Below are 21110 nucleotides of genomic sequence, written 5' to 3'. Positions count from 1 at the left end.
TCGGTATGCAGCCTCCACCAGGAGGATCTTACCCTCGGTAAAAACAGTAGTGACCCAGTGATGTGGAGGGAGTGTAGGACGATAAAAATCCCCCGGAGACCCAGTAGTCGGAATTTTATTAAGTCTGGGTTCGGGTGGATCCCATTAGGGGAATGCTCCAGTAGTGTGCGCTCTGTTGAAAAAGTTAAGTTTTCAGGACGCACTAGCATTCAAAATAATTTAAAATGGCCTCTTATGGCCATTATTTTGAATGCTAGTGCGTCCTGAAAACTTAACTTTTTCAACAGAGCGCACACTACTGGAGCATTCCCCTAATGGGATCCACCCGAACCCAGACTTAATAAAATTCCGACTACTGGGTCTCCGGGGGATTTTTATCGTCCTACACTCCCTCCACATCACTGGGTCACTACTGTTTTTACCGAGGGTAAGATCCTCCTGGTGGAGGCTGCATACCGAAAACCCGATGATTATGCACACACGTGTCAGAAGAGCGGAGAATCAAGATATACCGCTTACCACGCTACCCTACACGTGCATGAGGGTTTAATTTGGAGACACCGTTGTTCGATCTCCTGCATACCCTGGTTCACGCAGGACAAGTGATCCCTCCCTCTTGATTAATTGTAATTACCTAAGGAAACTGAGGGATCAGCACTTTCCTTCTCCCCCTTCCATTTGATTAGCATATTTGTAAAGCACCAACATGGTCTACACCACACACATTTACCATGCATCAACTTCTACAACACCATCACAAACTTCACTGCGTCACTTTTTCTTGACAAATACAACTACATCCCCTTCCATTACCTTAACTTCCACCTGGAAGACCTTGTCAACCTCATCTCATGAACACTCCTTGAAAATCTTGGGAACCAGTCAAAGGACCTACCCACTTCCCTGGGCACCTCGTGGCTGGCTCCATCTTTGGCTCATTCGACAATAATTAAATCGAGGACTACTGCACTCAACACCCATCGACCCAAAGACCGATCCGGGCCACACGCCAGCTGGTACACCGAAGAACTGTTACAAAGAAGCACCACTGCAAACTGGAGCGAATGTGGAGATCTAGCAAAGATGACGAGGATGGGGCACATGCAAATGAGCCCAGGGACGATAACATCAAATGATGTCCATCTTTATGTGAACCTCCCTGGCAAGATTTTCCTGGCCTTATCCCATTGAGCAGGGTTCTACCTGCTCAGAAGTCACACCACATTCAAGGATCTTCAGGCCAGACTGGCATCAATATGTTTCAACTCTCTTATCAGGAGGATTGACTAGAAAGCCAGTAAGGGTGACTTTACTTGTCAATGCATGTGCCACAAGGCTTTCAAGGCATAGGCTGCCTTGTCATATAATCAGCATCATAGGTGGCCTATGTTCCCTAGCAGCATACCGACTCACCAGAGGGCCAGAGCACGGCTTGGAACACATGGCCAAATGAATGTTTGTAAGAGCCTTGTTGAATGGCAATAATGACTTAGAAGAAGTTGTACCTACTGCTGTATGTTACAAAGGGTGCAGTGTCCCAGTTTGTGCCCCCAGCGCACCATTAACTAGTTGTGCCAGGGACAAACGGGGACAATGTGCCCTATTACAGATAATGCACTGACTCCAAAGCTGCCCCCCCCCCCCTTACCTATTTTGTAATATATGGTCTTTTCTTGCCTTTTAAGACAAAGGATACAATACGTCAGCAGGAGGGATCTGTGTGAAAAATAAAATCACTGGTTCAAACCCAGAGAGGGCTGACTCATCCATGCATCATTCAGTGGCTTAGAAAATGGTTAACATCAAGCTGGTTAATATCTATTTTTATGGCACTTAAAAGTTGGACCAATCTGACATTAGCCCCTATATTAGAAAATCTATTGGATAGGATGACCATAAGCTATTTCACAGCAAACTAGATAGTAAGACCGTCGGCTATTTCCCAGTAAACCACTCTTGCTTGCCACTTTCAATGTCCACATTTTACCTACCATTTTAGTCCAAACATGAGACCGGCATAGCACTGGCTGTTAATTGACAGTTAGCCAGCTGCTGTAGGAGAACAAGCTACTTACCATTGGTATTGCTTTTTCTGGTGGAGGTCTATCAGACCTCAGATTCCTCCCCTTAGAATACACCATAGGCACCAGACCCATGTGCTTACACGTGCTAGGAATCTCGAATAATAAACCTTTTGTGTCTAAACTTATCAGGATTCGAGGCAGACGGAAAGTACTTCTAGAGAAAGAAAAGCACATGGAACAAAAAAAATCGTGATATCGGACATTGCAGGAAGAAACTAATTATAGCTAAAACTTGAGACAATAAAGAAATTACCTTAAAGTCTGGAATATTTGTTTCTGATAAACACTTGTAGCCACCAATTCAACCTGGATCCAGAAACATTTATGCAGAACCTCAGCATGCCGGAAGGCGGCGCTATGCGTTTACACACTGACGCTGTTCCAATTCTAAGAGGACGTGTGGGACCTATATAGGCACCACTCCCACACGCTGACATCAGTTGCTTTCCTTCTGCGCAATCAGATGCGGATTCGAAGCTCCCTTCTTGTCTCTCAGAGATATATCTGCCTTAATGTTCGCAACAGATTTTTTTCAGAGTACAAGGGATGTAACCCCAAAAATGACAAGTTTTAAGCCCTGACGTGACCGTTGCAAACAAATGTCAATGATTGATCCCAATTAAGTGTGCCTATGGTCGAGCCGACTCCTCGGCATTTGGCGAATGTGTGCCAATAAACTCAAAGGCCATCGGGGAACCCAAGGCGTAACTTTACGTCGCCAAGTATAAGACTCCTCTCCGGGATCATTCCAAGTCACACTCTGCATCCGAGGTTCGATCTCTATTCCGTTCCCTGATTCGACGGACCTGCTCCAGATGTCTGTTTTTGTCATGCTCCAAGACCTCAGGTAAGCATAAGAAACACCAGAAATTGAAGAGGGATTCTCCTCCCATGCACCACTTGCCTGAGAAAGCATATGGCTGGCGACCCCTTTCTAGGTCTCTCTCCCAAAGTGTGCCGTCATCGGAGCCAATCCTGCAGTTGGTTCCGACACAACCAGAGTGTCTTAGTCCTGCAGCCTCCCTGTCTGATTGAAGTTCTGCATAGCCATGCTCCAGCTGTTTGGATCCCTACAGACTCCCTCTGGCGTGCCTTCAGGCCCCCAGCAGCCAAGAGGCCTTCCACCTGGTATGCTGCTGATGGGTTCGCCTCAGGTACCAGCTGGACCCTCTGTGCTGTCTTGTCTCAGACTCTTTTTCAACCCTGCTTCCTGTGCCCTGACCTACAACGGCACCGGGTATGTTGACACCGATGCCAACTTCAGCGCCTTAGGAGGCGGCCCCGTTTTTTTAAAATTTATTTTTCTCCAACTCTGGTCTGACCTCGACTACCCACATCTGCCTGAGGTGTTGCTTCCGCCACTTGAATTTCCACAAGGTTGGCCACACTTTCTGTATTCCGTTTCTGGGGACTTATTCAGATAATGATTGTGCCGGGGTGAGGAGTTCGATCAGCCCTACCAGGATGAAAATTGCTATGGGGACATAGAGGCTAGTGGCCTTGGTACCTCCCGTAGACCGCTCTTTTTGTCTCCCCCACGACTCTAACCACCGAGGAATCTGCCTCCTACGCCATGGTAGTCTGGGCTAAAGTTCTTGACCTCCAGCTCCCTTCCTTGCAGGTTAACACAAAAATGTTTTTGACTGAGATCCTTCAAGCAGGGGAGACCTATTTTAAACTGTAATATCTTCACTTCCTGTGGCACACTGGTAGACATTCTAATTGATCAATTGATAGCGGGACTTGCTTACAGGAATCCTCCCGACGTACCCTATGTGAGCATGGTTAATCAGTTCTTTATGTTCCTCAATCGATATGCGTTTACCAAATTATACTGTGCATATTTCCTGCACCACCATGTTCAATGAGTAATATACTGGGGAGATGACGTATGGGAGCCTCTTCAACAAGTGTAATGTATGGATCAGGGATTTTGATGACACCTGAACGGATGTATGTCTATTTATTAAACGTCATGCTTTTCCTTTGCATGATGCTGTGTTTTTTCTCCTCACTATCTATACACATGAGGCATGACCTGGCATGGCGGACGGCCCATTTAGTATGACTATGATGTATAACAACATTTTTAATCATCTTTTGTGCTTTGAATTTGGGAATCTTCCCTTTTTCCTCCTTTCCTCGTCTTTCATTTGGACCTTAATAGCAGAGCTTATAGGTTCTGTATGCATGCCTGTTCCAATTTGGCACCTTTTCCTCAACGTTGAAGTCAGTCTCTTTATCGTATATAAAGGAAACCTCAAGATCAAAAACATCCCTTTTTTGAATTGATCAAGAAACAAACAAAAATAAATTCTTTGTGAAAATGTTGATGGAACATACTCATTTCTTAATATGTCTTGAGAAAACATCAATCCTACTGTAAGTGACCTATTGAAAGGAATCTTTTTAATTTTGGAGGACACATCTTGGTTAACAGTTGAATTGATTGGAGGTGCTTGGACCCACCATCACGAGTGGCAAGTTTTCCTCTTTAATTTAATCCAAAAACTAAGGAGAGTAAAAACCGTTGGGACACAATTGTGTTGGGCCTCTAAACAGAATTTACATAGCCGCCAGCGTTACCAATTGTCCCCATACGCTGCTGCGATCGGCTGGGCCGTCTGACTATTTCCACTCCTCCCTGGTGGACATGTCCTTTGATGGGACTCGCGTACTAGGGATCAAAACTGATTAACACGCACTTCAGTGCTTTAACCAGAGCAGAGCTTCCGAGCACTCTCTGGGCATTTCCGCCTCACCAACCACAACAGTTACATTGCTCCTTTTGCAGCTTTGGCCTTTGTGTCCATTACGGCCAGCATTGTATGCCCCGCAGGAAAACAGCATCTTTACAATAGAGGCCACCTCTTCGGTCAAGGACAGCGTGCCGCCCAGTCTACTCCCCACAGCCCTAACTACCAAACCTCAGTGTGCTCTTTCAGGGGCAGCACCACTCGGTGGGAGGCAGAATCTACCAATTTTGTCCGGAATGCCAGGCACTCCCCTTGGACAAGTGAGCCTAAAAGATTGCTTGCAGGGCATATGGCTTACCCTTCCTTACCTTATTCCTTACCGCACCTTTCACCATCCACCAGCGACTGATGCAGTACCATGTCTCCATTCTTTGGCAAAAGTGCAATCTCTTTTGGCCAAAGGGGCTGCCACGAAGGTGCCAGCGCCATAAGTAGAACGAGGTTGCTCTTCTTGCTGCTTCCTGGCGCTCAAGAAGGACGTAGCTCTGCGGCCTATTCTAGACCTGCGCCCTCTCAACAACTTCCTCAGGAGCGAGAATTTCAAAACGCAGACGGACACTTGGGGAATAGTCAAAAGTGTGAAATCTGATGGAGTCTCAACCAGAAAGAGCCTTACCTGATTGAAATGCTGCATTATGGGATTGTGGCAGCAAGGAACTTGAATACTGAAAACTGATTCATATATCACGCTCTGCTGGAAGCTTCAGTAATAGAAGTGTTTGAATGTGAGAAAGATACCCGCACATTACAGTGTGTGTAACAAGCAAGTAACTTGCTGTTTTAAGTCTGTGTCCGGCACTTGAATTCTAGAAAGGTGCTGTGTGACCACTGGGTTTCTAGGGCATCAAGGCAGTTAGGGGTTACTGGGCTTCAGTTTCATCAATTGGAGCGGTGTACTGCTGGTGTCCTGGGCCACACTACTACTTGACACCAAATTAGATATCCAAGTGCTCCTCTCCTTGACTCTCTCAGGGTAGCGGGACAGAGCAGTTCAAGGTTTACTCAAGAAGGTGATGGGGGTTAGACATTCAGAATAGTCTACACCCTAATACCAGCTAATGTAACCAATGTCCAATCAGTGCTTTACTTCATAAAAGAGAAGTACTTTAAAACACAAAAATACTACGCAGAAGACTAAGATGCACAGTGAAAATCAGAAGCCTCTACAACTCTCTGAGGTTCCGACTCCAAACTGTAATATATCGCCTAGACACTGAGCACTATAAAAACACAGTTAACATTGCATTGAACAGACCATATTGCACAGGGTTACTCTTGAAAGCTAGAGCACTAGTACCAATACTTGTAATATATTGTTAGGGATTCAGCAGTTGATATAAAGTCAAATGTTCATAGTCCACCCTCTGTCCCACCACGCAAAGCAACAGTAGTGCCCACCATTCCTTGGCAAAGACACCACTCTGGGCAGTGGCAGGGGTCTGAATAGGACTGACTGAACAGTCTGAAACAACCAACCGGGCTTGCTGTGGGAGAGTAAGTGTCAGTCTGCCCTGAAACACTCAGGTGACTCAAAAGAGGTGGGAGCCTTTACCACAGAGCCCACTTGTCACAGTCTAGATTTTCTATTAGTAGGGCACCCACAGGGACGATGCTACTTGCTACCAGTGCAGGATAAGCAAGGACAAAACTGGGGACTATGCGAGTCCTGGGGCAGGGACAGAGACTTGGGGATCAAATGGTTTGCATTTATAGTTCTAATACCTGCATGCCTTCCATTTGTAAAGCACTCTGATATCCTGCGGGGGGGGGGGGGGGACGCAGATTAAGTTGGCTCCGGATTCCGGGAATAGTAATCCTGCTATGTCATCATGAGCCATGCCCCATCGAGCCAGCACCACCGTGCCGCCGCTGTGGCATAATTGATTGGAGACTGTGGCCGACTAGCGTGGCCGAAACCGCCGTTGCTGGGGGAACTCTCGAGGGGAGGCCTTTGCAGCAGTGAGGCCTTGCGGGCCGGGCGAGATACGTCCTAGGGAGGTATGGTTGGGGGCCACCCGGAGGAAGCCATGAGCCTAAAGAGGGTAGCGGAGCTTGCAGCTGACCCCTATAGCACTACCATCGGCTGCCTATTCCGGGGGGCTCTGGTTTGTCGGGAAAGGGCATGGATGCACCCCGGGGGGGTGCGTTGGTGTGCCGCGGACTCCGTTGACGCCCGCGCTGCCGATCCCGTGGCTAGCTCAAGCACAGACCGGCACACACCCTGCTGGAAGTGGCTATTGCCCCTAGTCAGGCTGAGGGGCTAGAGAAGAAAAAAACAGACCAGGATGCCCTCCCAAGTGACTGTACCTCTGCTGACAATGGAGGAGCTGCGTGTGAATTGCCTGGCCTGGGCTCTCGCCTGACGCGGTGGGCCTGACTGCATTCTCGCGGTTGGCGGCAGAGATCGGAAGCGGAGCGGTATTAGCCGCTAACCCGCCAGCCTCTTCTGCACAAACACTGCAGGGGATCCCAGAGCATGCGGTGCGCCCGACCCAGGCACCAGGCTGGCTCTAGAGAGAGAGCGGTGCCTTTGAAGAGAGAACTGAGTGCAGCCTCTGGGCGGACCAATTGGCTGGAGTGTCTTCCCCCCCCACCATCTCAACCCGATCGTTGTCTCTGTTTAAGGGGGCAAACTGATGGGCACCTGGCTGTAGCATGAGCAGACCCGAATCCCGAAAGCAACCCGTCTGGGACATGGACGGATTGCTGTTCGCAGGAGTCCCCGTGAGTTACCGGTGGTGGGATTGAAGATGAGTGGACGATCCTGAACCCAGGTAGAGTTGTCGCCTGAACTGGCTCCTATAAGATACTGATTTGCGTGGTGGGATGTGGAGAGAGACACCACTACCTGGGACTAGCGGTGCAGACCTGTAATCTGGGGGCCCACACTGACTGAGTTTGGTTGGAGGATACCCACAACACATCGCATCAAAAGCTGATCACGTGGGGCACGAGCCCGGAACACGCTTGCAATCTCAAGCGCAGAGGGCGGAGTCCGAACCCAGCGATTGTCAAGAATGGTGTCCAGAAGACCTTACAGAAGACTTGGCTGAACGTAGCAAAGAACTACCCTGCCGGGCTCGGACACCCTAGTAACTAGACTGTCCTGCCGCTATCCACATGCAAGTGACAGGAATAGAAGGGAGGACTGCCACAAGCAATGGGGTGACTCAAAGGGAAAGTACTGGAGACACCACTCATCCCACGGACGACAAAGACAACTCTCTGTGACCGCCATCGCCCAGCTCCATCGCTCCCACGAATACAGAGGCGCCCCAAGACAAATTGGACTTAATACTCCAGGAGGTCAGGGAATCCCGAAAGGCCACTGAACAGCAAATCGGCTCGCTTATGACAGGTTTCTCGTTGCTCAAGGCCTACCATGCCAAAACTAGCAAGCACAGTGAAATCCCATGGACAAACTTTGAATGAGATTGAGCCCCAACATAAGGAAAAAGCGTCACAAATACAACAATTGCAGAGGCAAGTCAATGGCCTACAGGACAGAATTGAAGACGCAGAAGGCAGAAATCGCAGAAACAAAGTGCGCGTCATCAGGCTCCAGGAACGCAGTGAGGGCCCCAATGCTGGCAGTTATATGGAGCAGTGGTTCCGTGAATATATAGCCCCGGAAGGTCTATCGAACTTCTTTTGTGTGGAGAGAGCCCACCAAATCTCCACAGGCAGACCAACAGTAGGAGTGCCACACGGCCACTAATAGTCAAGATATTAGATTACAGGGACCGTGATGTACTACTTCAGAAGGCACGTGAGTGATCGCAGATTCATTTTGAAAGCACTGGATATCACTGTATCCCGATTATACACTAATGGTTCAGTGCCAAAGGTCCTCTTTTCAAACAGTTGAAAAGAAACTGCGTGCCTTGAATCTAAAATATGCACTCGTGTTCCCTTCCCTCTAGAAACTCATCCATGAGCAAAAAAACATACTTTTTTGACAACCTGGAGGATGCAGAAGAATGGATAGAGGTCATTGACCCAGTTTTGAACTCCGGAGCCACGTCTCGCAGCCCGCCCAGCAGTCCTAAACAGACTCAAGAATGTAGATCACGCCACATTGTTAAAGTACATAAGTCGCAAATGCTCAGCCCTATGTATGAGCAGGCCCAGCTTAGCAGGAAAGAGCCGTTGGCCGCTGTGAACACCTTCAGGGAAGATAACCGAATGGCTACTGACTCATCAGAAGACAGTACTGTACACTCAGATTCAGATCGAAGTCTTGTTATGTTATGTTAATTTACTTTTTTAAGGCACACATCTACCCAAAAAGGGTTTCCCGGCACCATCCTGAGAGGAATCTCATGCTGTTTCGCACGGTAACACCTCAGACAGCGGACGATCTGTTGGAATAGTGCTGCTCTGGATAGGCGGCACTGATATGAGGGCGAAGCAGCGGTTGGTGCTCAACATATGGTTTCAAGGACCAATGTATCCTTTTTCCATATGTCCATGATGGTAACTGTTAATGCAATGACAATAATATAATTCCCGGGTTCCGTAGAGCCTGCGGCGCTCGTGCATGTGTGTAAGCAAATATGTTATGTTATGTTAATATGTATTTATTAAGCGCTCGTACGCCCGGGGGCTTCATGGCGCTATAGAAGAGAACACAACACAACAGTTAAAAGGTGGCAGTAATAAACCTCAGCAGTAGGCCTGTGAGAAGAGCCAGGTTTTGAGGGAATGTCTAAAATTAAGAAGGTTACCGCTCAGTTTCAATTGTAAAGGAAGCGAATTCCAAAAGGTGGCTGCAAGATGGTCAAAGCAGCTGCCACCAAGGCGCTTCCTTTTGTAAGATGGAACAATCAATAAAGATTTTTGAGCAGAGCGGAGATTTAGGGATGGATTATATCTGAGAAACAGATCTTTTATGAATTTTGGGCCTGAGTCTTGTAAAGATTTAAACAGGATGCACCCTGTTTTAAATGCGATTCGCTGCGCAACAGGCAACCAATGTAGATGTTTCAAGCCAGGTCTGATAGATTGCCTTTTTGGAAGTCCCAGAATCAGTCTGGCGACCTGATTCTGGACCAGCTGAAGACGTTTTAACTCTCCCAATTGTAGCCCCAAGTAAAGACTATTGGAGAAATCCAGTCGAGATAGAACCAGGGCAATTATGACCTGGATGAGGGCGGCCTGTGAAAGAAAACAGGCTATTTTCCTTATTTTTTTTAATTGAAAGAAGCTGGAGGACACTATTGCGCCTACCTGTCTTTTCAGAGAGAGATCCTCACTAATTAATATTCCCAAGCTTTTAACTGAGGACGATCTGGAAGGTGGTGCCCCCATGCTAGATGGCCAAAAGCATGGGCTCCAGCTAAGAACACTCTGCCCAGGCAAGACCAATTCCGTCTTGCCTGGGTTGAGTTTCAGATGGTTACAACTCATCCAACCCTTCAATGTGTGACATGGTGTTTTGAAATTCCTCCACCGCGTCCTTGGTGTTCAAAGGGAAGATGAGTTGCAGATCGTCTGCATAGTTAAAGATGGTAACTTTCACATTTCTTAGGGAGTACAATAGCGGGCGCAGGTACAAATTAAAAAGTAAAGGTGACAGGGATGAGCCCTGAGGTACTCCACATGTGGTAGAAATAGTGGGAGCTGTAAAAGGGCCCAGTCTTACTGATTGGGTGCGGTCAGTAATAAATGAACGGATCCAACTCAACGCGGGCCCCCTAAGGCCAGCTTGTTCGACACGGTTGACCAAGATGGTGTAGTCAACCGTGTCGAAAGCTGCCGAGAGATCGAGTAAAACCAAGGCCTGGTGAATTCCATTGTCCGCATTCCGCCTCAAGGTATTTTGTACCGCCAAAATGACTGCTTCCATTGAATGGCACGAACGGAAGCCAGCCTGGTTGGATTCAAGGTATTCTGTTTCTTCTATGAATTTAGACACGTTTGCGCAAACGTGAGCCTCCAGTAACTTAGAGCTATAAGGCAGCAATGATATAGGTCTATAATTTAACAAGTCAAGCGGATCTGCTCCAGCTTTCTTAATCAGAGGGATAAGTAGGGCCTTTTTAAGGTTGTTGGGAACTTTACCCTGTAGAAGTGATCCGTTTAACAAAGGAAGCACGCCCTCCGGATAGCTGTTCCCACCTCTCTCAGGATATGCGGGGGGCAAATATCATCAGGTGAGCCAGATTTAACCCTTGTAAAGAGCTTAGACAAAATGTCACCATCGATAGGTGGAAAAGATTCCAACGTAAAAGGGTTATAGTACGCATCATCCAGAAAGGGGGGGATAGAGCAGTAGAGATGCTCTGTTTTATGGTGCAAATTTTATTAAAGAAAAAAGAGTTCAAATAATTGCAGAGGTCCTGAGTAGGAGTGACCAATGGAGTGGTTCTGGCACTGCCACTGAGGCCGTCTACAATATTGAACAGATCTTTTGATTTATTATGAGAATTCAAAATTTTCTCTGAAAAATAGTCGGTTTTATGTTTTAGGACAAGTTTCTGATAGTCTTTACGAGCCTTACAATAGTTGGCTTTATCTTGTGCCAAATAACCAGTTCGCCATTTCCGCTCTTTTTGACGGACTTCCAATTTTTGGGACTTCAAGTGTGGAGTGAACCACTTGTGTGCGTCATTAGGGCGGGAACGGGGAATATTTGTACAAGGGGCATGAGCGTCAGCTGCCTGACGTAGCCAGCTGGAGTAGGCTTCTTCGATGCCATCAATGTCCTGGGCCATAGGGGGAAGAGACAACGCCAACGTATCCAGAAAAACTGAGGTATCGATATTCTTCCATATTCTAACTTTCCCACCAGTCTGGAAAGACTGCTTTTTACTCTTCTCAATGGTAAGTGTAAAGTGTATCAGAAAATGATCCGTCCAAATGCAAGGAGTAATAGAAAGAATAACAAGGGGGATATTCTGGGACCATATTTGATCAAGGCTGTGCCCTTTTTCGTGAGTTGGCAAGTAAATCTGTTGAGTTAAATTCAGGTCTAAAAGTACATCCTTCAGTTCAGCTGGCTGGGTGTCTAAGTCAATAGCGTCAAACCAAAGGTTAAGGTCACCCAACAACGCAATTTTTTTATAGTTAATTGTAAGGAGAGCTAATTGTTCTGCCAATAATGCAGCAAACGTAGGCATAGGTTGAGGGGGGCGATAAATGAGGATCATTAACAATGATCCACTGTCAGTGTCCATTTTAAAAACAATATTCTCTGACCCTGTAAGGTCGAGAGATGATAATAATGAAAACTTATAAATATTACGGATAATGGCTGCAACTCCTCCACCCCTTTTGTCGGCAGATCTATTAACATTTAAAATGTAGTAATCAGAAGGGACGGCCGCCAAAATATATGGTAGTGAGTCTGCGTTGAGCCAAGTCTCCGTGAGGAGCAAAATGTCAGGTTGCTCAGTTCGCAGCAAGAAAAATATATCCATATGGTGTTTGGCCATTGACCTAGTATTCAAATAATAGCATTTAAGCTTGGTCTCTAGTTCTAGTAAGGGTTGAGGAGAAATACGGGGGCTGGGATGCTTAACTTTACCGACTATAAAATTAGGCGTTAGAATGCCATGAGTGGCAACGCGGTTTAGTACATACGGTAGTAATGGTGGGCATAAGTTATCTGGAGGTCTTAACAATATCAGGTCCTGGGATGAGTAGGTGTAAGTTTGACCAGGGGTTCTAGCCCCAGGCGGCCGCGGACGGGCGCAGACGGGCTTGACTTGAGCGCGACTTCGGCGCGCATTCGTCGCGCCCGCTGCGCCCGTCCGCTGCGCTCCCGGATACACATTTAGTTTTATGCCCTGCCTCCCGGAAGAACTAGACCGCTAGCTCCGGTCCAGCCCCACCCAAGATGGCGCCTCGCCTCGCCCTCCACACAAACGGCACCAGCCGCGGTGGAACGGGGCGGGGTACAGATGTAATAGACAACACAGTATGTAAGTTTCAGTGAGTGCTATTAATTTTTAAATTAAAATTTCAGGCATAAAAAATACACAGCGCTGACAACTCAATCATGCCAGTACTGCGGCAATCACAACCATTAACTGTGCGTAAAATTGTACGTGCTATCGGTTCCCAGAGAGTAAAGTTGCTGCCACCAACCTTTCGTTCTCGGGGGGCCCTGGGCGTTAGATCGTTTTATGCCCTGCCTCCTGGAAGAACTAGACCGCTAGCTCCGGTCCAGCCCCACCCAAGATGGCGCCTCGCCTCGCCCTCCACACAAACGGCACCAGCCGAGGTGGAACGGGGCGGGGTACAGATATAATAGACAACACAGTATGTAAGTTTCAGTGAGTGCTATTAATTTTTAAATTAAAATTTCAGGCATAAAAAATACACAGCGCTGACAACTCAATCATGCCAGTACTGCGGCAATCACAACCATTAACTGTGCGTGAAATTGTACGAGCAATCGGTTCCCAGAGAGTAAAGTTGCTGCCATCAACCTTTCGGTGTGGCAGGTGGCAGCGACTACCCCCAAAAGGCGTATGCATCTTATAGCTGCAGCAGTATTTGTGTAGTTGAGTTCTCTGTTTGGCTCCGCATAGTTCAATGGCTGGGCCATGTATAAATAGTTCAAAGGGAGTTTAGGGGTTCTGGTACTCTGTGGTTGATGAGCTCTGAGTTGAGGAGCTCAACACTTACATTACAGTCACACCTACACATTATCCCTAATCAGATATGCTTGGTTCCTATAACTTAATCACTCTTGGAATGTGTGGGGGCTGGGATCAGTGCAAAAGCGGCACAGGGTGCATGCACAACTACTCGGACGCAAGGTGCAGATAGTGTTTCTGCAAGAATGACATCTCAGAGTTGGAAGCGGGTAAAGTTCGCAAGAAATGGAGGGGACAGGTATTTTCTACTCATTACTCGGCCTTTGCAAGAGGGGTGACTATTTGTATTCGGCATGGGGTTCCGTTTGTCAATCTAGAAAGGCGTGTTGATGAACAAGGTAGATACATACTTTTACGCGGGACCTTAGATTGCTCGCCAGTTGTGCTCGATGACATCTATGCTCCAAACTTTGACCAAGACAAATTTTTCAAGGGACTGAACAAGATATTGGCAGAATGGGAGATACACCCATGGATATTAGGAGGTGATTGTAACACAGTGATGGAAATATCGCTAAGATAGGTCGGCACCACCCTCTGAATGGAGTGGGGGCCATTAAACAGGCTGAAGCTCCCTGCAAGTGGGCTGATGGGTGGGCGCTGAGTGACGTATGGAGAATGAAGAACTTAGTAAGGAGTATTCTTTTTATTCCCCAGTCCATCAATTACACACATGCATTGATAGAATGCTATACTCCCTTAGCATCGCAACACAAGTGACCCACTCTATATACTTAGCAAAGACCTTCTCGGACCACAACCCCTTGGAGATCTCCATTGCGTGGGACAGAGTCCCTATTCCAGTCCCTATATGGAAGCTATGGCCCCAGATGCTAGAGGACGCTCCTTTTCGTAGCACATTATTCACGGCTATCACAAACTACTTTGTACAAAATGGGAACACTGCCTCCTCTGTTCTAATTGAATGGGATGCGCCCACGGTAGTCATAAGGGACACAGCGAATAGCGCCACAGTAGGAGCTAGGCAGGAAATACACCAAAACTTAGCCAAGGTAGAGAATACAATGAGCAAGTTGGAGGAGGAAGCTGTGTGCAATTCAGCTAAACAGGCTCCCTTGCAGGATGCACACATACAGCATGCCTAGTTGTTAGAAACCCTCAGGTTTATCAATCACAGGGCGTACACCCAGTTGAAAAACATAGATGCTGATAAATCCGGGACACTGTTCGCTAAAATACTGGGGGACGACCCACCACTTCATGTGATCTGCAATGTCAACATACCAGGGCGAGGAATGGCTCACTCAGCGGGACATAAATGAAGCATTCTGCGCATATTATAGCACCTTGTACAGTAAGCCCCCTCAAATTGATGGCACACTTATAGACACATTTCTAGAGAACCTGCCCTATCCATAGCTTACTGCTGATGCACAAAAAAGCCTAATAGGCCCAGTCCCAAAAACCGAAATAAAAGCAGCCATAAAAGGGCTCCCACGAAGCAAAGCATCAGGTCTGCATGGCCTGCCGGTTGAGTGTTTTGACTCATACTCGGAGGCCTTAATCCCTAAACTAAAGAAGCTATACAATAGGTCTTTGGAGCTGGGGCACCTTCCGAATACCACCATGCAGGTGCTGGTGGTCTCACTTCCCAAGCCAGGAAGAGACGCAACAGACCTGGCGTGCTAATCCCAGTGATCGATCTTGGCAACGGAATATAACATTTAAAGTAAGATCCCAGCAAGCAGACTTCTTCCCCAACTACATAAGCTAATACATAGGGACCAATGCAGATTCCTACCAGCGCGAAGCACCTTGTTAAATATCAGACTGTTACACCAGATCATGGTCTCTACCCCTGAGGAATATGTGAATGCTGGCTGCATTGCATTGGACTGGCGGCAAGCATTTGATACCATCACCTGGGAATTTGCTTCAGGCCCTAAAGAAGTTTGGGTTGCTCCCTGAATATCTCCGGTGGATTTGGCTACTATACTCTGCTCCTATTGCGAGAGCACGCAACAGCAGCTACATATCGCAAGAATACTCCATGCATAGAGGGTTGTCCCCTATCACTATTACTATTCATGCTTGCACTAGAGCCACTGGCATTTATGCTGCGCCAGGATGCTGGCCAACTGGGGATTCCAATAGACAATGCAACGCACTTAATATCAGCCTATGCAGATGACATAATTGTACATGCGCGGGACCTCACAGATGTGTTGGAGCCCCTTGCCAGTATTTTTTCCAGTTTCGAGCATATATTGGGTATCACCATCAATGAAGAACAATCGAGTGCCTTCTATTTTCACGAAGGCCCCCGTCCAGATGTAATTTGCTTTGGTCACTATATTCTACTGATGGTACAGCATACGTTTAAGTACTTAGGTATACATACAGGCGCGCAACACCCATTGGAATCAAAGGGCTTCAACCCCCCCCTGTCGTGTGTGGCAGCCCAGGCTCAGACGGCTACCGGGCCCACACAGCCGCACCCGAGCACTTCACAGGTCTGTAAAAGACCATGTGCATGTTAATGAGGCTTTGATGTTGTTTCACCGCTTCGAAGAGCCCCTGCAGCTCCACTCTGCCTATTACTTAAAGTTTCCGCCCCCTGAAATTTTTTCTTAGCACCCCCCCCCCCCCCCGTTGCGCCTCTGCATACATATATGTAGGTCCCAGGCAGATATGCTTAATGGTAATCTCACAAGAGCAGTGAAGGCAGTGCGATCAAAAGTGGCATTCTGGACATCACTGCCTTTATCGGCAACGGGCCGAGTAGCTATATCTAAAATGGTGGTCCTTCCCCGATTATTATATTACTTCGCCAATTTGCCAATACTAGTCCCACCATCCAACTTTCGAGCGCTGGACACCATACTCCTGGATCTGTCCTGGGGTTTTAGACGACGAAGGGTGAGCCTTAAAAAAACTACAACTGGAATCGCATAAAGGGGGACCGGGAGTGCCTGATTTTAAAGCATACTACTATGCGAGTCGGCTGCAGTGGCTATCCTATTGGACTGCGGGCAGAAAGCTGCAGGAGCTAGGGTACACAATACAGGAATTTAACTGGGGGATACTGCCGAAGAGCAAAATCTCCCCATCTGCACCACCATTGCTCAGAACAGCCATGCAATGCTGGAGGAAAGCACTGTAATATACGTCCCGCTCCATCCCCTATACTGGAAATATTCCACTACTGGAGATTCCAATACCTGGTGGGAGACGCACAAAGCTCTGTTTAGCTACAACACTCTCCTAGATCATGACAATTTCACAAGCGTAACGGGGGCACCAAATCACATGTATTTGACTCATGCCATGGTGCTACACTATGTAAGGAAGTGTTGGGCCCCTCAGTGTATGGAACCTCCGCCACACGAGTTAGTCCGCTCATTATACTACATGGGTGAAGGTCAGCACCTCCTAGGATGGCTGTATGTTGGTATCCGAGCTCATGCAGCAGTGCCCCTTACATGTTTGAGAACCAAATGCTTGGGTTAAATACGGCGGGAACTGTCTGATAAGGATTGGGGCGGTATTTTAGAACATCCTAAACAAGTGCCCTGAAATGCAAAGTTTAAATTCATACAGTGCATGGTTCTTCGTAGGTCCTATTTAACACCACGCCGCCTGCACCACATGTTTCCAATACACAACATTGCTTCCGTCGTAAGATGGACCAGGCGGATCTCATACACATGTTGTGGGCATGCCCCCGCCTTAGATGATTTTGGGAGGAGGTGCGTAGCGCTATACGGATAACCACACACTTACAGGTTACAGACACTATTGAAGAGTGCCTATAAGGGCTACTTAAACGCACAGGAGCTCAGAAACTCCAACTTCGATTTTTAAACCTCGCTCTTATACTAGTGAAACGGTCCATGACTATGAGTTGGAAGTCAATGAGACCTAATACAAGATACACTTGGCATAGCGAGGTAGTACGATGGAGCGGTGAGGAAAGTGAAGCTATCCGGAGGGAGGAGGCTCAGGGACTGCGCAAACACCCGATATCCATGGAGTGGGATATCGTGCTGGAGAGCTTTAAAGCCATAGACCCCAATCCTCATCCTGATACCCCAGCTACACAGTAAATTGCAAGTCCAGCTTCAACATTCTGTGCTGCAGCAGAGCGAGTAGCCTGTACACGCACCTGCACAACTCAGAATATTATGCAACTTTGTTCGCGAACCATCAACATACTAGACTGCAGACACGTTGGGCCAGAATGTGGGTGGGGGGAGGGGGAGAGAGGACAGTTGTTCTTAGTTGCGTTGTTGGCCTTATTCACAATGTGGAGGTTTACAAATCACAGCAATGTAGTGAATGATAATATACCAAATCGAAAATGTGATTAACCTGCATTGCGTCAATGTAATACTCTCGATTAAATATGGTAAGACTTAAAATGGCCAGAAATTAGATAAATGTTTTTAACTAATACACGCGACAATGTGACAATCAATAACATTTGTTTTTAAAAAACAAGCACCCGCATCCTCCCACAGCACAAGGGAGGGTTCGGCAGTCTCACCTTCAAGGGACTACATGGAGCTTCCCCCATCTCTCAATGTTGATAAGCCGCAAGTTTCCTTAACTTGAGCAGATGTCTGAAGTCTTCTTGTGTTCCGAAGGAAAGAATAGCCTCCGACAGCCTTTTCTCTGCTTCAATAACCCGCCCGATCAGCTGCAGTCCACTCCCTTCCATCAGACTGGCATATTCCTTTCACCGGTAATCCGTCACAGAGAAACCACCTCAAATTTAAACCCTACCCCCAGGTCTGAAAGGAGAACAGCAATCTAACCTTTGGCCTGGACTCCTGGATCTTGGCTTCCTCGACGGCCCCTTGTCAGAAAAGAGAACTGCCTTGAACAACCAACTGGCTGATGAGGCCAGACTTTCATCGTTCTCTGACAACTGATCCAATCAGAGGGCCTGCTAGATTTGCATTATGGGTGTCCCTCCAATCCTGGGGCATATTCCCTCCATATTCCCCTTCCTGATCAGCCCAAGTGAGGAGGACTGTCCAATTGTCTTGGTCATGACCTATATGTCCCATACCTGTGAGAGGAATTTGTATTAACTCCCGACCCAGCGGCACTGACCATTACTCAAAGAACAGCAGAAGTGCCAATACTGATACCTATTCAAAATAAATTATTCTCAGGGATCACACATTTAAACCAAACATGTTCCTCAGACCTCTTTTTCCGTCTGAATTAATCAAAATGTATTGATCCCAATTACATTTTTAATGGATATCACAATTACTAAAGAATCTTAAAACCATTCAAAATGTTGTTTTCAACATCACACCCCTTTCATCCGTCAATTCAAATAAACATCTTGCAACCATTCGCCAAATAACTTACAACCAACTTCTCTCCATTCATTCTACATCCAGACATCCTTATCAAACAACACGTTCAGTCACCACACAATCCAGCAACTGGATAAGGATGTCTGTTTGATAAGGATGTTGATTATTCAGATTTATTCCAGAAAACCTACATTTATAATAATTTCTGTAAAATAAAAATGAGTTTAATTGGCATGGTTTGGCACTATTTTAAATACATTTTGCCTTCATGTATTAATATATCACTCGCAGATTCTCCACTTGTTTTATGAAGAAACTTTACCTCGCATTTTTCATATGTAATAATTTAATATGTATCATCCTTTTTCTTGCAGGCCAAAGAAGAAAAGGAGGAGGACAGTGTTTACATTGGAAAAGTGACTTTGCCCTGCAAGCCTGGTCAGAGCCAGGTTCATCGGCTAGTCCTTACTCAGGAACAATTGTACGAGCTGCATGGTCGGCTAATTTCCTAAAGGAAAAACACTAGCACTATCTTCTTGTATGAATATCTCTTGCATTGGAGGAGACAGAGCATCATAAGAGACTATCCTGATTTAAAGTCAATAAAATATTGATTCAAACAAGAATCACTTCTAAAATGTTAAAAGCAGTTTGAGCCTGAAGAGTCCGGCGTACATTGGGCGCTCGCTCTCTCAAGCTGACATAAAGTTCAAAGGTTTGTTGCTGACAAAGTTTGCCTGTATTCCTGTTTCACACTTGCTGGTATGATTGACTGTTATGTCCTGTATATATCCTTTGCATACTACCACTATACTGCAAGCCTTGGTAGCTATACTATCATATGAAGACTCTCGTCTTGTATAAAGCTGGACTTCATGCATCTTCTGAAAAAAGCCACTATTAAAAGTGTACATTTTTTACCATTGCCGCCGCCAAGATTCCTAGTCTTTTTCTTCTGAGTTTGAAATATGCCCTTATTGGTGCCTTTAGGGTAGACTTGTCTTCAAGTTTCTTAGTTCACTCCATGGTATTGAGCGCCTTGTAGCTTTCTTTTTTGTTGTAGTTGAATGTTTTACATACATTTGCTATAGTTTTACGATTAAAATTCACCATTTTAGCTCTGGCATTGACACCACACAGGAGAGACTTGTACTTGTCGCGCCGGGATGCCCCCGGGTAAGCTGAGCGCGCTATAAGTTTCATATAATAATAATAATAATACTCTCTGTCCTTCTTCGAAGACCAAGTTCCCTTCATATTTTCTGTGAGAATGAGCATGCCTCCTGGAGCAACACTGAAAGAGAATACAGGAAGTGGGCCATATTGAGTACCACTTTGTATTCTTTTGAGGCTCTGGAATGTCTCTGGGTAATATTCACATGTGGTATGTACATTTTTTCAGATGGCCTTATTTTAGACTTAAACGTTCTTCTACTTGGGCTGTATGACATGTTTTTCCTGGATCAGAACTCTTTCTTTTTAAGAAAAATGACCTTATACAGTGGTGACGTTGGCTAACTTTTGACCACCTCAGTTGTGTTCAGTAGACTGTGCCACCATTGGACACGTTTCTAATCCTTTGTAGTGCTTCATGTCTAATACAATACTCTGCGAACATCCTTTTTCCTCAATCTTTAATTGGGGGTTGCAGGGATTTGTGATATTGTGAGGAACTATCAAAGATCCACTAAGCCCAATTCCAGGTACACTCGCACACACCCAGGCAGGAGGATTAGTACTAAGGTGCCAGCATCCTGTAAATTACGAAGATTCTGCTAATATCAGCAGGAGCGACCTCAGACCTGAAAGAACTGCTCATTTCGCAAGCAGGAGGAGGTGTTTAGTGAGTAGTTGGAGACATAAATTCTAACGAAGGCAAAATCTGGTGATCCGAATATGATATTCTATCTCTTGCCGCATGTTGTTGATTTCAGTCAGTTTTGTTGGCCCATTATTCTAACAAGACATTGTTTGACTGTGTGGTAACTTGTTACAGAAAAAAACAGTAACAAGCCCTTTTGCCTTGAAACAAAGCTGCTTTTAAACCCGTATACACACTTGCATATAAATTATACATATATGTATTTATATGTGTATTTATGTTTTTTTTTTATCTGCTAATGAAATTGAGTCCATGCAACTGTCAGTATACTTCTTTTGATAAATCCGTATTTAAAACCAGGATACTAATTTATTAGTTGCCCCCTCAGTAATAAATTACTTTTGCAAAACCTCTTGAGTTATTTGTTGTGTGATTTTTTCAGTACCGAAAGGAACATTGCTGAGTACATTTGATTGTAAGAGATGTTGTTGCCTCTGAAGATATTGTTTATTTATATTTGCACAGTGCATTTCAAAATATGAGGAGCA

The 21110-nt window shown here is 46.1% G+C and overlaps 1 protein-coding gene across 9 annotated transcripts in view; it reads left to right on the top strand.

The window, feature by feature from the left end:
• Window positions 1–19665, top strand: part of DCTN1 (dynactin subunit 1) — a 669529-nt gene extending 649864 nt beyond the window's left edge. For all 9 annotated transcript variants that reach the window (XM_078674588.1, XM_078674584.1, XM_078674585.1 and 6 more), the window contains one exon: window positions 19115–19665. In XM_078674588.1, the coding sequence (XP_078530714.1) occupies window positions 19115–19252 (138 nt within the window). In that variant the 3' untranslated portion in view covers window positions 19253–19665. The remainder of the gene's footprint in view (window positions 1–19114) is intronic.
• Window positions 19666–21110: the final 1445 nt, after the last annotated feature.

This window comes from Lissotriton helveticus, chromosome 2_1 (genome assembly GCF_964261635.1).
Source record: "Lissotriton helveticus chromosome 2_1, aLisHel1.1, whole genome shotgun sequence".
In the NCBI taxonomy this organism is placed as follows: Eukaryota; Metazoa; Chordata; class Amphibia; order Caudata; family Salamandridae; genus Lissotriton; species Lissotriton helveticus.
Note: the sequence above shows the minus strand (reverse complement) of the source record. Positions and strands in the feature narration are given on the sequence as shown.